At 44.9% G+C, this 12,962-nt stretch overlaps 2 protein-coding genes across 2 annotated transcripts in view; one reads left to right on the top strand and one right to left on the bottom strand.

The window, feature by feature from the left end:
- DNAJC2 (DnaJ heat shock protein family (Hsp40) member C2) overlaps positions 1 to 3,100 on the bottom strand; it is an 18,964-nt gene extending 15,864 nt beyond the window's left edge. Inside the window, exons 1-3 of the mRNA XM_034062846.1 lie at positions 2,670 to 3,100; positions 1,775 to 1,965; positions 1,102 to 1,177 (exon numbers count right to left, since the gene is read on the bottom strand). Coding sequence (XP_033918737.1) covers positions 1,102 to 1,177; positions 1,775 to 1,965; positions 2,670 to 2,727 — 325 coding nt within the window. The 5' untranslated portion in view covers positions 2,728 to 3,100. The remainder of the gene's footprint in view (positions 1 to 1,101; positions 1,178 to 1,774; positions 1,966 to 2,669) is intronic.
- PSMC2 (proteasome 26S subunit, ATPase 2) lies at positions 2,936 to 12,962 on the top strand. The gene is made up of 12 exons (XM_005148398.3): positions 2,936 to 3,269; positions 5,798 to 5,835; positions 7,336 to 7,417; positions 8,587 to 8,686; positions 9,020 to 9,151; positions 9,764 to 9,836; positions 9,966 to 10,061; positions 10,319 to 10,483; positions 10,977 to 11,064; positions 11,761 to 11,963; positions 12,503 to 12,599; positions 12,685 to 12,962. Exons 1-12 carry the CDS (start codon positions 3,200 to 3,202, stop codon positions 12,840 to 12,842), a joined length of 1,302 nt encoding a protein of 433 aa, XP_005148455.1. The 5' UTR covers positions 2,936 to 3,199; the 3' UTR covers positions 12,843 to 12,962.

The raw sequence follows: 12,962 nt of genomic DNA, 5'->3' as shown, positions 1-12,962 counted from the left end.
CACCCAAGGCTCTGTCCAACCTGGCCTTGAACACCACCAGGGATGGAGCATTTGCAGCTTCGTTGGGCAACCCATTCCAGTGCCTCACCACCCTCACAGGGAAGAACTTCTTCCTTATATCCAATCTAAACTTTCCCTGTTTAAGTTTGAACCCATTACCCCTTTGTCCTATCACTACAGTCCCTAATGAAGTGTCCCTCCCCAGCATTCCTAGAGCCCCCCTTCAGATACTGGAAGGCTGCTATGACGTCTCCACGCAGCCTTCTCTTCTCCAGGCTGAACAGACCCAACTTTCTCAGCCTGTCTTCATATGGGAGGTTCTCCAGCCCCCTGATCATCCTCATGTCTCTCCTCTGGACTTGCTCCAACTGCTCCATGTCCTTCTTATATTGCTCTTATTTCCTGTGTAAGTTGGTAATTTGCTAATTTCCACCCATTTTTATTTGTGAGCACCTGTGGCTTCACTGGGACAGTTATTCTACTCACAAACAGAACAGTTGTACAGGTGGTTGTTTGCAAGATCAACTCATAAAACCCATCAGATTATTTCATAATACTATTTCATAAAGGCTACTGAACAACCTTCAGAGTACTTTTAAATCTTCCTCCACTAGATACTCACACCCTTCTTGCAAAGTCAACTCTTAGCCACATTGCTTTCTAGAGAGAAAGATTCTGAAGCTCAACATGTTGTTCCTTCACATGCAAATACCACAAAATGTCCTCAGTCACCTGCATCCAATTCTGACATAAGAGCTAGCCATTGTTATGGGGCTCCAAAGTACCAACCTACTGAAACACATAAGACAGGGCTAGCAGTAATTCTCTGCCTCTCCCTGAGCCTGACTGCAGACTCAGAAATAGACACACAGTTACAGCATCAAGGCTGTTGATGAAAAAAGGCAAGAAAGCAGAGGTGTGAACTCAGTGAAAATGTTTAAATCTCTAGACTTAGAGCTGTGATGTGAATTTAGAAGGCTGACAAGCAACAGAAATCAGAGAGGCAGCATTTTTAGGCCTGTGAAGCAGTAAAAAGCCTGTTCATAACATAGATGTATTTTCACATGGAAAACAATTTTGTACATCTGAAAAGGTACTTACGTGCTGCTTTGATTTGTTTTTGAGTAGCCCTGTAGCGTATATTGCCTAGCCCGAGAACTGCATAATGGTCTTGATTCTGAGGGAAAGAAAGAACCAAACAAACCCTTAATAAATATGACCTAAAAAGCCACAACACACATAGACAACCAGTTATCCCTGTCCTTTAACAACAGCAGGAAGCAGATTTCTTCTCTCAATAAATATTAGAAAAAGGCTGTAGGAACAATTAGTGTAAACACCATAATTACTGAATAACATAACATGAATCAATTAAGCCAGTACTGCAGAAATTCAAGTAGTTTAATCTAAATTGGGTTAAGGCATTGAGTCTGAGAAAGTTCAATTACTGGAAAACTGAACTGCTGTCTTTAATATTAAAGAGTGCTGACATAACTCTAAAATAGGGGATGGCTGTAACAGGGAGAAGAGACACTTTAACTGCTCACAGGCAGTGAAATGAAAATCAACAGTTCAAGACTAAGATCTTCCAATGGGTGTTTGAGCTTACACTCATCAATCAGTTATGTCTGGGAAATATACAAACATTAAGTAAGACAAACTTGTGGGGTGGGAGGAGGGGAGGAAGATGATCATTAACATCTTGGGAATAGCAGATAACTGATAGGAGATTTGCAGAAAAAATCATTAATACTAATATGCATCAACTCAATACCTTCCAGTCCTTTGGATCAAGAGTTTTTAACATAGGAAACTCTTCAAGCTGCAGTTCTTCATCCCCTGATTCTTCAGAGAGTTCCTTCTCATCTTCTAGCTCCTGGAAAGAGGCAGAAACATTTATGTTTCTCCTCTTAATAAACGCTTCAAACCATCTTCCCACCGGTTCCACTTGACAGAGTACTGATGCTATAAGCAAAAACATAAAAGCAACTTCACCTTCTGTGGTTTACTTTTTAATCTTTGTCAAATTAAACCCCACCAAAACCCATAAAAGCACTGAATCACACGAGGCCACAGACTGCCACATCTACTCCGCTCGCACACACCACTGTTGTGTAAAGGCTGCAAGCACCACAACGCGGTCCCCATAAGGTACTATCTTCCAAACACCTAATTGTGCTCTCAGACCTTGAAAGGTGCTTTCTTAGAGGAACGCACACGTTAAATGTTATTTAATCTCTTCCTTGCTCTAGTAACGAGGCGATAACCGCGGCAGAGGCACCGATCTCCGCGTTCCCGCTGCCCCGGCACAGGCCCCTCCCTCTGGCAGCGCCAGCACTTGTTGCTCACACACGGAGTGGGGCCGAGCACCGAGGCACCCGCAGCACGCGGGGAGGGCAGAGCTGAGCTGAAATAAACAGCAAAGTTCCTCAGCCGCGGGAGATTTCCCGGCCCTGGGCAGCGGCTCCAGGCGCGGGTTTCCCCCCGAACACGCACTCGTTCGGGCGGGAGGAGCCCCGATCCCGACAGCCACAACCCTGCACCCCGGCGGGACAGACGGCAGCGGAGCACCCCGGCACCGCCGCCGGTCCCCTGCCGTCATGCCGCACCCGCCGGCCGCGGCACCAGCTACAGCGCCGCTCCCGCACCCGGGCCTCCCCGGTACCTACCGGCCGACAGCGCCCTGGTGACGGCCGTGGCCTGCCCCTCCTGTGCCCCCCGCAGCATGGCGGCGACGGCGGCCGAGCGGCCGCAGCGAGCCTCGGGCCTGGGCGCAGGACGCCGCGAGCCTCGCCTCGCCGGTTGCCAGGAGCCGGCGCATGGAGGCGCCCGGAGAGCGCTTCCGGGGCGGCGGCGGCGTGCGGCGGGATAAGGGGCCCGGCCCCCTCGCCTTGCCCTCCTGCCTCTTCCCCGGCGCCTCTCCGCAGAGGTACCGGCAGCAGCCCAGGCCGGGGCCCGCCGTGCGGGTTCAACCTGAACGGTGTACGCCGCCTCGCCAGAGGCTGTAGTGGGCGGAACTCTCTAGCTGCGGCAGCGGTGCGCGGGGGGAAGGAGATTCCGCGGCGCGTGTCCCGCGGCGCGCCCGGGCCGGTGCGCCCTCATTTGGTGTCCCCGCGGCGGCCCGGCTGGGCCCGGTCGGAAGTCCCGGCTGTGCTGCGTAACGCATCCGGGGCAGGGCAGGAGGGACGGAGCCGCAGCGATGCCGGACTATCTGGGAGCCGATCAGAGGAAGACCAAGGAGGAGGAGAAGGAGGATAAGCCCATCCGCGGTGAGAAGCGATGCGGGCTCGGGTCCGGCCTTGCCGCCTCCTGAGAGGACTCCTCTGCCCTGAACGCAGGCTCGGCCAGTGCCGCGTCTGCGGCCTTGGCGAGGCGGTGTGGCTGAGAGCGGGGAGCTTGCGATGTGTTAAACATAAACATCAGCCTGTGAATTCGAGATTCTGAGGGAGAACCGGGGGGTATCAGGTCCGCGCAGGCTGCTGCTGGTAAAGCACTGATCGGTGCGTGGAGAGAGCGGCTTTGCGCTTCGGCCTGCCCAGGAAATGTAATCACCACAAACATTTGCAAATACAGGCTGAGGAGAAGGACTTGGGGGTCGAAGAGAAGCTCAATGTGATCCGACAGCGTGCGCTCGCAACCCAGATACCGACCGTATCCTGGGCTGCATCAATAGGAGCGTGGCCAGCAGGTCGGGGAAGGGATTCTGCCCCTTTGCTCTGCTCTCGTGAGACCTCACTTGGAGTATTGTGTGCAGCTTTGGGACCCCCAGCTTGGCAAAAACATGGACGTGTTGAAACGGATCCAGAGGAGGGCCACAAAGATAACCATAGGGCTGGAGCACCTCTGCCATGGAGACAGGTTGAGAGAGCTGGGATTGTTCAGCCTGGAGAAGGCTTGAGGCAGAACTTATAGGAGCCTTCCAATACATGGTGAGGTCTACAAGGAATCTGGAGAGGGACGTTTTACAAGGGCAGGTAATGACAGGATAAGGGACATTGACTTTAAACTGAAGGAGGGTAGATTAGACATTAAGAAGTTCTTCACTATGAGGGTGCTGCAGTGCTGGTGCAGGTTGCCCAGAGAAGCTGTGGCTGCCCCATCCCTGGCAGTGTTCAAGGCCAGGCTGGACAGGCCTTTGAGCAACATGGTCTAGTAGGAGTTGTCCCTGCCCATGGCAGGGGATTGAAACAGGATCAGAACTGAGCTTTAATGTCCCTTCCAACACAAAGTGTTCTACTGATTCTGTGATAATTTCCTTTTGTTAATTGGTGAAGTCCTGCTGAGCTACCAAACCCTATGTGTTGCCCCTTTCATAAGTAAGTCAGTGAAAGCTGGAGAGAAGGAAGTGTCAAATTTTTCTGGTGGTACCAACATAGTGTGAACGTTGCCAGTTTGAATTTCATTTGCCTTTTTATTTCATGTTACTAAACATTAAAGAATGTATCAGGAAGCAACAGCAATACTGTACATGATCAGTTACAGACTTTGAACTGTTTCCACTCAAGCATTACCACTTACCAAATTATAACAACCTAGTGTTTAGCAGATATGAAAACATCAGTGGGCTAGTACAAATAACCAGGAAGGAAATAACAACACACACACACACACAAATGCTCTCAAAATGCTGTATAATGCATACTGCACCCAGATCTGGAATACTGTGTGGTTTGGGCTCCCTCTAGCATAAAAACATAGAGTGGAATTAGAAAAGAGAGGAAACTGAGGTCCAGGAATATTTAAGGGGAAGGTTGTAATTCAGTTGGAAAAAGGGATAGCTTTTGGGGAAAGGGAGAGGGAATGTTAAGGGCCTGTCAAATGATGAGTAAATAGGGGTTGACTGTAATAGCAAGTTGTGTTTTTCATAGTTAATTGAGAAGGCCTGCTGAAGCAGTCCTGTGGGACTGTGCTTACATGTGCAACAAGTGATGCTGCTTGTTCTAGTGTGGAAACTGAGGCTCCAGTGCAATTTTTAGATTCCAAGTTTAAGTTAAGTGAAAGGAAGCACAATGCTAAGTTAAACAGGGGCATTCCTTCCTGAGTATTCTGTGGAAGCTGCTGGAAGTTTACAGGGATTCAAAAAACTGGCAGAAATACTGATGTAGGGAATATTTTTAAAGGGCTGTTTATAAGGACATGTGACCTGGGACTGGGAGCTCACTCTGTATTTGCCACATTCATAGACGCTCCTGTTGGAGAAGGGATGTTTGTTGAACCAGACTCTATCTTGTCTGGTATGATGTTCCCATATTTTCCATTTTACAATATTAAAACTCAGCCTTGTTTTAGTTATTGATTCCAGGCTGCTTTAGTGATTTTAGTGTTTTCCTACTGAGAGCAGCTTTGCTAGGTTAGATTAGATTTTAAGTTTGGTTGCTGTTTGCTCCTCACACTGGGCATTTTGGAAGGTATCACTAGTGGAAAGTGGTGACAGTTTTTCATTGTTGTTTGCTTAAACATTAAGAAACAAAAAGTTGAAATGATGAAGTTTTGATATCTTCAGTTTCTTCTCTGTACAGTCACAGGTCAGTCAGCTACCCTGAGCGAGGCAAAATTTAAGTGGTGTGCTTGCTGTGAGCTCTGGGTGGTATGGGTTTTTGCCCTGAAGACTGTAGCTGGAGACCCTGTTTTGTTTTTCTATACTGTCTGATATTTTTTTTGTCCTACTTTGGTTTGGTGAAAAAATAGAAACTCAAAAGTATCCCTTTAAATCATGTTTTTATCTTCTAGAAGCAGAATTGATACCACTGTTTCTGTTTTTAAAAGTGCAAGCTAAGTGTGTCCTCTTTTGTTTCAGCTCTGGATGAAGGAGATATTGCCTTGCTGAAAACATACGTGAGTAGCATGCATTTACTAGAGTGTTAAAGAAAAAAGCAAATCCTGTTGGGAATTGAATGCAAGAGTGGAGGGATGTGTACTGAGTAGTTAGAAAACCTGTTAGTAGGTTGTGCTACAGCTAGGGGTTTCTTAGGGCTTCTTCACTAACCAACTTTCTTGGTTGATAAAGAACAATAACTTTTAGGAATCCTTCTTCCATTAAATTTACTTGCTTTTAGCCATCACATTAAAAAACTACTCATATGGGGTACACAGATCTTGTAAAAAGAATGTAATCTCATAAGAAGAACATATGGACATGGAGCTGTTGGAACAAGTCTAGAGGAGGGCCGTGAGGATGATCGGGGGCTGGAGAACCTCCTGTGTCAAGACAGGCTGAGAAAGTTGGGGCTGTTCAGCCTGGAGAAGAGAAGGCTGCATGAAGACCTCATAGCAGCCTTCCAGTATCTGAAGGGCACCTACAGGGATGCTGTGGAGGGACTATTCATTAGGGACTGTAGTGACAGGACAAGAGGTAATGGTTTAGAACTTAAACAGGGGAAGTTCAGGCTTATATATGGGAAGAAGTTCTTCCCTGTGAGGGTGGTGAGGCACTGGAATGCTGCTTGCCCAAGGAAGCTGCGAATGCTCTATCCCTGGTGGTGTTCAAGGCCAGGCTGGACAGAGCCTTGGGTGCCATGGTTTAGTGTGAGGTGTCCCTGCCCATGGCAGGTGGGTTGGAACTAGATGATCTTAAGGTCCTTTCCAACCCAAACCATTCTGTGATTTTATGAGCTTGGGAAGAGTTTGCCACGGACAGTAAGGCTTAAAATGCAAATCTCCCCTCTACCAGAAAGTACAGTGGGTCTGTGAAAGAATTCTTGACAAATGAAACTTGCAGCTTAGGATAAGTTTGCCAGAAGTCTGAATATTCTTGACATGGAGACTCCTTTACAAAGCTCTGGAATATGCCTGCTGAGGCTTCTTTTTGGTTACCATGTTTATATGAAGATCTCGTAAAGGAGATCCCAATCTGCCCATACTAGGCAAGGCAAGATAGTAAAGCATTTTATCACAAGCAAGAATTGAGCTTCTGATCTGTGGCATGATCTTTCTGCTGTCTTTGGTGGATGATGGAAAGTTTGGGTAAGATAGTTGATTTCTGATAACATATACAAAACTGTCTCTATATAATTTTTACTAAACCTGTTTTAAGCTTTAGAAAAAGCAATAGTTTGAAAAAATAAGGCTGAACAGGTTTAAAAGAAAAACAAGTCCTTGAAGTTCACAAATGTGAAAAATTTCCACTTGTGCAATTAGTCCTGTGTACCTGCACTCTGGTCTTGCAAACAGCAATATTGTTGCTGGAGCTCAGTGCTGGTTGTTTTGGCTGTGATCAGTAGTTGGTGTTACACCAAGACAGTCTATTGAACATCTTGACTCTCAACAGCTATTGTAATTTCTTCCTAAGTATGAAATAATTTGAGTTATGAAATCGATGTGGTATTTCTTTTCCAGGGCCAGAGCACGTACTCAAGGCAGATCAAACAAGTAGAAGATGATATTCAACAACTGCTCAAGAAAATCAATGAGCTCACTGGTATCTTTCTTTCTTAAGATAACTTGGAATAGAAGAGCTGCATAAGAAAGACAGGAAGAGGCTTTAAAAGGTCCTGTTGCACGAGGACAAGGAGTGATGGTTTTAAACTAAAAGAAAGGAGATTCAGGCTGGATGCAAAGAAGAATTCTTTACAATGAGGGTGGTAAAATCCTGGCACAGGTTGCCCAGATGCACTATCCTTGGAGATATTTAAGACCAGGCTGGATGTGGTTCTGAGCAACCTGATCTAGATGAAGATGTCCCTGCTCATTGCAGGGGGGTTGGACTAGATGACTTTTGGGCATCCCTCCCAACCCAAACTGTTCTGTGATTCTATATACCAAAATTGGTGGTTGAGGAAGCTGATCTTAAACAACTTCTGCATTGGTTTATTATTATTACTTCTCTTTATTTAGTAACATGAGATTTTTGCTGTGTAGGTGACAGTCTTTTGGATTGGGCAGGGCTAATCTGTGCATACAATTATGTGATTCTGTAGTGTAACACCTTTTAATTCAAAACTGTAATTTTTATATATTACATGATGTGAAACAAATGCCCCTATCTGCCACCAGATAATTTGCTGTGATTTGTGTCAAGCTGTTTTTGAATAGTGAGTGAATTTCCATAGACTGCAGTAACCCAACATATTATCATTAAGCACTGGTACCAGTCCTTGCTTAGGGAAGAAACGAGTATTAGAGCAGCTAGCATGTAAAATCAGCTGGTTTAAATAATACATCATGGAGATGGTACTTTTTCTATCCATGTTTTAGAAGATTTATGAGGTTTTTAATCTGTGTGAATCCCTTATCTTCTGCTGTCTTGTGCTAAAGCTTTCCCTCAGTGAAAGCACTTGCAAAGTTTCACTCCTTTCCTGCACCTTTTAGAAGCATACTTTAATACCTCTGTCCAGCTTGGTTGTAATGGTCCCCATGCTGCACAGCTGTATTAGAGGATGCCTGGACAGGTATCTATGTGTTTAGGTGGCACAGTCACATGGGCCTCCTTTCTTTAGGAAGTCCATCAAAGATGTGTGTGTGTGTGTGTGTGTGTGTGTTCGGAGGTCTCAAAAAGCTTTCTGCAGGCTTAAGTCTGTGGTTCTTGGTTTGGGAAGAATTGCTGGCATACCTGTTAGGTGCTTCCTTTTCAACCTGTATTGTACATAGGAATCAAGGAATCTGACACCGGCCTGGCTCCTCCTGCTCTTTGGGATCTGGCAGCAGACAAACAAACTCTCCAAAGTGAGCAACCATTGCAAGTTGCAAGGTGGGTGCATTCTCACTCTCTGCAGTGGAGCTGCATAGTGTTAAAAACATGAGTTACAGCATATAACTAGGCTACTTAAAAATTAAGTTCACGTGTTGTGCATATTGAAAGTGCTTTTTACCAGTGTATAAAGAAGAACTGTGTTGTACTTTATGACATGTTACATACTTCATACTTATTCCTGTAATTATGGTATGGTGCTGTGCTAAGAGAATCACAAATACAATAACTGTTTTGGTGTCTCTGGAAAATACAGCTCTCTTACCTTGATGTTTATACAAATGACAAGCCAGTTAGTGTGCCTGGTGATGTTAACTGAGTGTTCTGTATTAGGTGCACAAAGATAATCAATGCAGACTCTGAGGACCCCAAGTACATTATCAATGTCAAGCAGTTCGCCAAATTCGTGGTGGACCTCAGTGACCAGGTGGCACCTACTGACATAGAAGAAGGCATGAGAGTTGGGTGAGCAAAATCTTTACATTCTTGCAAGTTTACCCGGAGACTGAAGCTTGCTCATCTGATCTATTATTTTGACCTGTCAACTATTATGTTTTTGCAGTTGTTGTAATGATAGCGCAAATGTCTTTCTGTTGGAAAACAGTAAGTCACATGCATGCTGTGCTGGAGTCTTTGGATTTTGATGTCATTCTGATGAAAGCCATGCATCATGGATGGAAACCGTTCAGCTTGGGCCCCAGTAGTCCCACGTTCAGAGAGCCTGTGTAGCTGGCTTCCTCTTTGGTAGTCTTCATGGTTACACACAGGGCAGCCACAGGAAATATTTGCTAAGGAGGTGAAGCCTCTTACTTTTAGAATCAATATTTTAGTGGTTTGCTCTGAGGGATATTTTGAAGTTTATTTTTCAAAATACTTTGGAATTAATTTCTTTGGAACCTTTAAACATCTCTGGAGATGAATTCTGGTTTCTGGCCCACCTGACTGTTAGCTTTCAGGGCTGGGCTGTCATGATGCCAGAGAAAAGAACAGAATTTGGCTTCTAACTTACAGAGTTGTTTCTCCATGACAGTTTAATGAACCAGTGTTAAAATAATAGTCTTTATGCTTTCTTACCAGGGTGGACAGAAACAAGTATCAAATCCATATCCCCTTGCCACCAAAGATTGATCCCACCGTCACTATGATGCAAGTGAGAACTGCCTTTACTTATTGTGGCATTGCTTTGTCTTGTAATTTTGATAAATTTGCCTGGATTTTATTCTGGGCTGGATACACAGCTTCAGGCTATTAACTGCTTGTTCACCTTGTTATTGTGTAGGTGGAAGAAAAGCCAGATGTCACTTACAGTGATGTTGGAGGTTGTAAAGAGCAGATTGAAAAGCTGAGAGAGGTGGTTGAAACCCCTCTGCTGCACGTAAGTAACCTCCAGATTGAAACTTCTGTTGTTTTGAAAGTATTCTGCACATCTGCTAGCATTTGAAAAAACAAGATAAAATAACCTAGCTGAACATAAATGCCTCAAGTGAGAGGAAGTCTCATTTTAACAAGTGAAGTCCAGCCCAGCCTGGTTTATATTGCTGTTTGTTGATGATTTTCTTAGCTTGTATATACATTTTGATGCACAGTCTTTAGTTTGCACATAACCTTGCCATCTGTTTCCTGCCATTACAGCCTGAAAGGTTTGTTAACCTTGGAATTGAGCCTCCCAAAGGAGTACTTTTGTTTGGGCCACCTGGTACGGGCAAAACACTTTGTGCCCGTGCTGTTGCTAACAGGACTGATGCCTGCTTCATCAGAGTCATTGGATCTGAATTGGTGCAGAAATATGTGGGAGAGGTAAGAGCAGATACTTGATGGAGTGTGGAGGGATTTGCAGGTTTCAAGTGATGAGGACCAGACACCACAGTGGGTACAATGTACTTGCATGCTGGAGATACAAGTAAAGGAGCAGCTGTCAGACACGTGGCTGCAGATCAGGCAGGCAGTGATAGGACCTGAAGTACACTGTCATTGATGAAATGGATTCTGTGTTGCAGAGTTAAATCTACAGTTCAGGACTCCAGGATTAGGACTCTGTCCCCAAGTCTGCCACTGATTTTTCATTTGGGCCTGGGGTAAATGACTTCACCTGAATTTAAGAGTAGTAACTTTTCTCTCCTTTATAAATTGCTGTATGATTTAGAATGCTCCCTTGTATATATGAATACAGATAGAAGATTTTTATCATCGGAACCTTAGAAGTGTTGTAAGCATGAAAAGTTTATTTTTTGTAGTTTTCCTTTGAAGTGCCTTGAATCTTAACAAAATCTTGGTATTTTTTTCTTTTCAGGGAGCTCGAATGGTTCGTGAACTCTTTGAAATGGCCAGAACTAAAAAAGCTTGTCTTATATTCTTTGATGAAATTGATGCCATTGGAGGTATGTTGGTAATACCTATAGCTTTAAGCTCATAGGAGAACTTCAAGTTTACTTTACATGTTGTAATTCCATATCAGTGCAAGAAATGTGCTTGTAAATACCTGTTCAGCAAAGCTGTTACCAGCACGCCCCACCTGCAGGAGGCTGTCAAGTGGTGCTTTATGTAGCCCAGAAGAGAAGTCAGTTTGCACATTTGGAATACCCAGAGTATTTGAACTTCAGTGACAAACCTCTGCACAAAGTGCTGCTAACCTAAACCCCTTCAGCTTCTGGACTACCTACCACATCTTTATGCTGCCTGAAAATGAGTTATTTTTTTCACTCAAAGGAAGTACTTCGAGAGTAGAACAATTTTCACACAGAGAAGAGGATTTTAGTTGAGGGAAGGCAAAACAAATGCAGAAACAAGCTATATTCGTACATTTCAGCAGCTTGGCCAGTGATTAGGCAGGGAGGTGGGCTCTTTCATACCAGGGATGAGGATACAGTGCTTATTATAACTGATGGGTAACACCACTCACTCTTTGTTTGAAGTATGTTTTCAAATAACCCCTCACACCTTTTTAAACTTGCCACAAAGATCTGTATGTAATTTAAGGTTTTTCCAGGTGTTTTCTGTGCAGGAGCTGTGGCACCTCCTGCAGGCACTGAGGGGATCCCTCTGTTGTGTGAAACGCATGTGTTTTTTCTCTCCAGGTGCTCGTTTTGATGATGGGGCTGGTGGGGACAATGAAGTGCAGCGTACTATGCTGGAGCTGATCAACCAGCTGGATGGTTTTGACCCACGAGGCAACATCAAGGTGCTGATGGCTACAAACAGACCCGATACTCTGGATCCAGCACTGATGAGGCCTGGCAGGTTGGATAGGAAGATCGAGTTCAGCTTGCCTGATCTTGAGGTCAGAGTGCTTCCTCTCACAACTAAGTGTAGTCTGGTACCAGTGTTTCTTCATGGTTGTCTGGAAGCAGTTTATAAGAATTACCAAAAGCAGCACTCTTCACTTAAGTGAAACTACATGGAAATTTGGGGGATTAAAGATATGCCAAAAAGGTTTTCTCACACTGCACAGATTTCTTCTCTGGCAGAGAAGCCTTGGTGAATAGCTGTAGTCACTGCGTATTCTTGTCTGAACAGATAAGGAATCCTTTAGCCAGATTCGTGGTTCAGTTCTTAAGTTGGATTGTGTTTTGTTTGGCTCTTTTGAAAGAGATTTCTTGAGGTACTTCTACAACTAAAGCTCTTTCAAAAGTTACTTTCTTAATGTTACTTATCTGTAAGTAAAGTACTTACATTACTTATGGACAGTTAAACATGTACAGACATGGGAAGCTTGGGCAGTAACTAAAAGATCTGTTCTCCATCTGCCCTTGCTCTGCATGTGGACAGCTGCAGCTGTCTCTTTCAAGCCATGAACCCTTCTCCTCACTCTTCTTCCAGGGGCGTACTCACATATTCAAGATACACGCTCGTTCGATGAGTGTGGAGAGAGACATCAGGTTTGAGCTGTTGGCTCGGCTGTGTCCCAACAGCACAGGTAAGATGATTAATGTTTTATAAACAAGTTTGGGCTTCACCTTCACTGTGGTCAGCATTGGATTGGTTTATCCCTGTCTTCCCAGGTGCGGAGATCCGCAGTGTCTGCACAGAGGCAGGCATGTTTGCTATCCGAGCCCGCCGGAAAATTGCCACAGAGAAAGACTTCTTGGAGGCAGTGAACAAAGTCATTAAATCCTACGCGAAGTTCAGCGCTACCCCTCGCTACATGACCTACAACTAATCCTTTGGAATGTCTTCCCTGTTCCTATAGTTAAACTTTCTGGGGAACCCAAATCCAAGCGTAGGAATCTCTATCTTGTTCTTGGAAGCTGGAAATAAATGGTAAAATGGTAGCTGTGAA

The sequence above is a fragment of the Melopsittacus undulatus genome, chromosome 5 (assembly GCF_012275295.1).
Source record: "Melopsittacus undulatus isolate bMelUnd1 chromosome 5, bMelUnd1.mat.Z, whole genome shotgun sequence".
NCBI classification, from domain to species: domain Eukaryota; kingdom Metazoa; phylum Chordata; class Aves; order Psittaciformes; family Psittaculidae; genus Melopsittacus; species Melopsittacus undulatus.
This window is presented reverse-complemented; position numbering and strand designations above follow the sequence as displayed.